This window comes from Sitodiplosis mosellana, unplaced genomic scaffold (assembly GCF_009176505.1).
Source record: "Sitodiplosis mosellana isolate CC-2019 unplaced genomic scaffold, AAFC_SMos_1.0 Smas_scaffold_6170, whole genome shotgun sequence".
NCBI classification, from domain to species: domain Eukaryota; kingdom Metazoa; phylum Arthropoda; class Insecta; order Diptera; family Cecidomyiidae; genus Sitodiplosis; species Sitodiplosis mosellana.
In genome coordinates, this window is record NW_022601411.1 from 298,458 (window position 1) to 299,517 (window position 1,060).

Consider the following 1,060-nt stretch of genomic DNA (forward strand, 5'->3'; position numbering starts at 1 on the left):
TGGACGAATTGTTTGCTGCAAATTTCACATTCGATCGATTTTTTTGCTCCGTGTTTTGATTGCATGTGCCGCTTCAAATTGTCCTTGCGAACAGTTTTGTAATGACACTGATCACATGCAAATGGACTTCGTAGGCAGCGCGTTTCGTGTGATTGCTTATCGTCTGGAGTGGCGAATCGTCGTCCACATTTCGAACATGCATTTGGCAGTTCATCTTTGTGAGTCATAGAATGCCTATAAAGATCAGAGTTGGTTGCAAACGACTTGAAACAAACTGGGCACACGAACGGTTTTTCTCCAGTGTGAGTCCGAATATGCTTTTTTAAATCTGATTTTTGGATTGTTCTATATCCGCAATTGTCGCATTCGAATTGCTGGGGATTACAGAGCCTTTCATGATCGATTTTGTCTGATTCTTGTTCAAATCGTTGATTACATTTCGAACAACGGAACTGAGGCTTCGGGCCGTGCGTTTTCTTATGAAGGTTCAGGGTTTGTTTATGTGCAAAGGACTTCGAACAAACATCACACTGAAACGGCTTTTCTCCAGTGTGAATTCGCAAATGTACTTTGAGGTTAGACTTGTCACGTCCCAAATGATTGCACACATGGCATTTGTGATTCTTCTGCTTTTTGGCTGCTTTTTTCTTAGGAATGGTTCGTTTGTTGTTGGATCTTCCATCCCGTTTCTTTCCATTGCCAACTGGTTGCGGTGGTTGCACATCGATTACGTCACCCATTGGCTCTTCGTTGTCATCATCATTGACAGTGTTGTCATTCGATCGTTCACATGGTGTCGAGTCCTTTTCTTTGCCCGTCTCTTCTTTTTCGCATTTGATTTCGTCTTTAATCTGATCGAAGTCATATCCAAAATCGAACGGCCCTTTGTAATTCGCACGATATCTTCCATCAACTCGGGGCCGTGGTATGTTCATGAAATCGTTACCGTCGTTGGGCTCTTCCTTGATCATCGGCTCTTGCTTGACTTCAACCTTCTTGTAATTTGTCTTGCACTTGCGGCCTCTACCAGAAACACCTTTGAACGGGTTCATTTTCTGTT

General features: G+C 43.0%; 1 protein-coding gene across 1 annotated transcript in view; it reads right to left on the minus strand.

Moving 5' to 3' along the window:
- Positions 1-223: 223 nt before the first annotated feature.
- LOC129575910 (zinc finger protein ZFP2-like) overlaps positions 224-1,060 on the minus strand; it is a 4,047-nt gene continuing 3,210 nt past the window's right edge. The window contains exons 2-3 of the mRNA XM_055460147.1: positions 386-1,055; positions 224-234 (exon numbers count right to left, since the gene is read on the minus strand). Of these exons, the coding sequence (XP_055316122.1) occupies positions 224-234; positions 386-1,055 (681 nt within the window). The remainder of the gene's footprint in view (positions 235-385; positions 1,056-1,060) is intronic.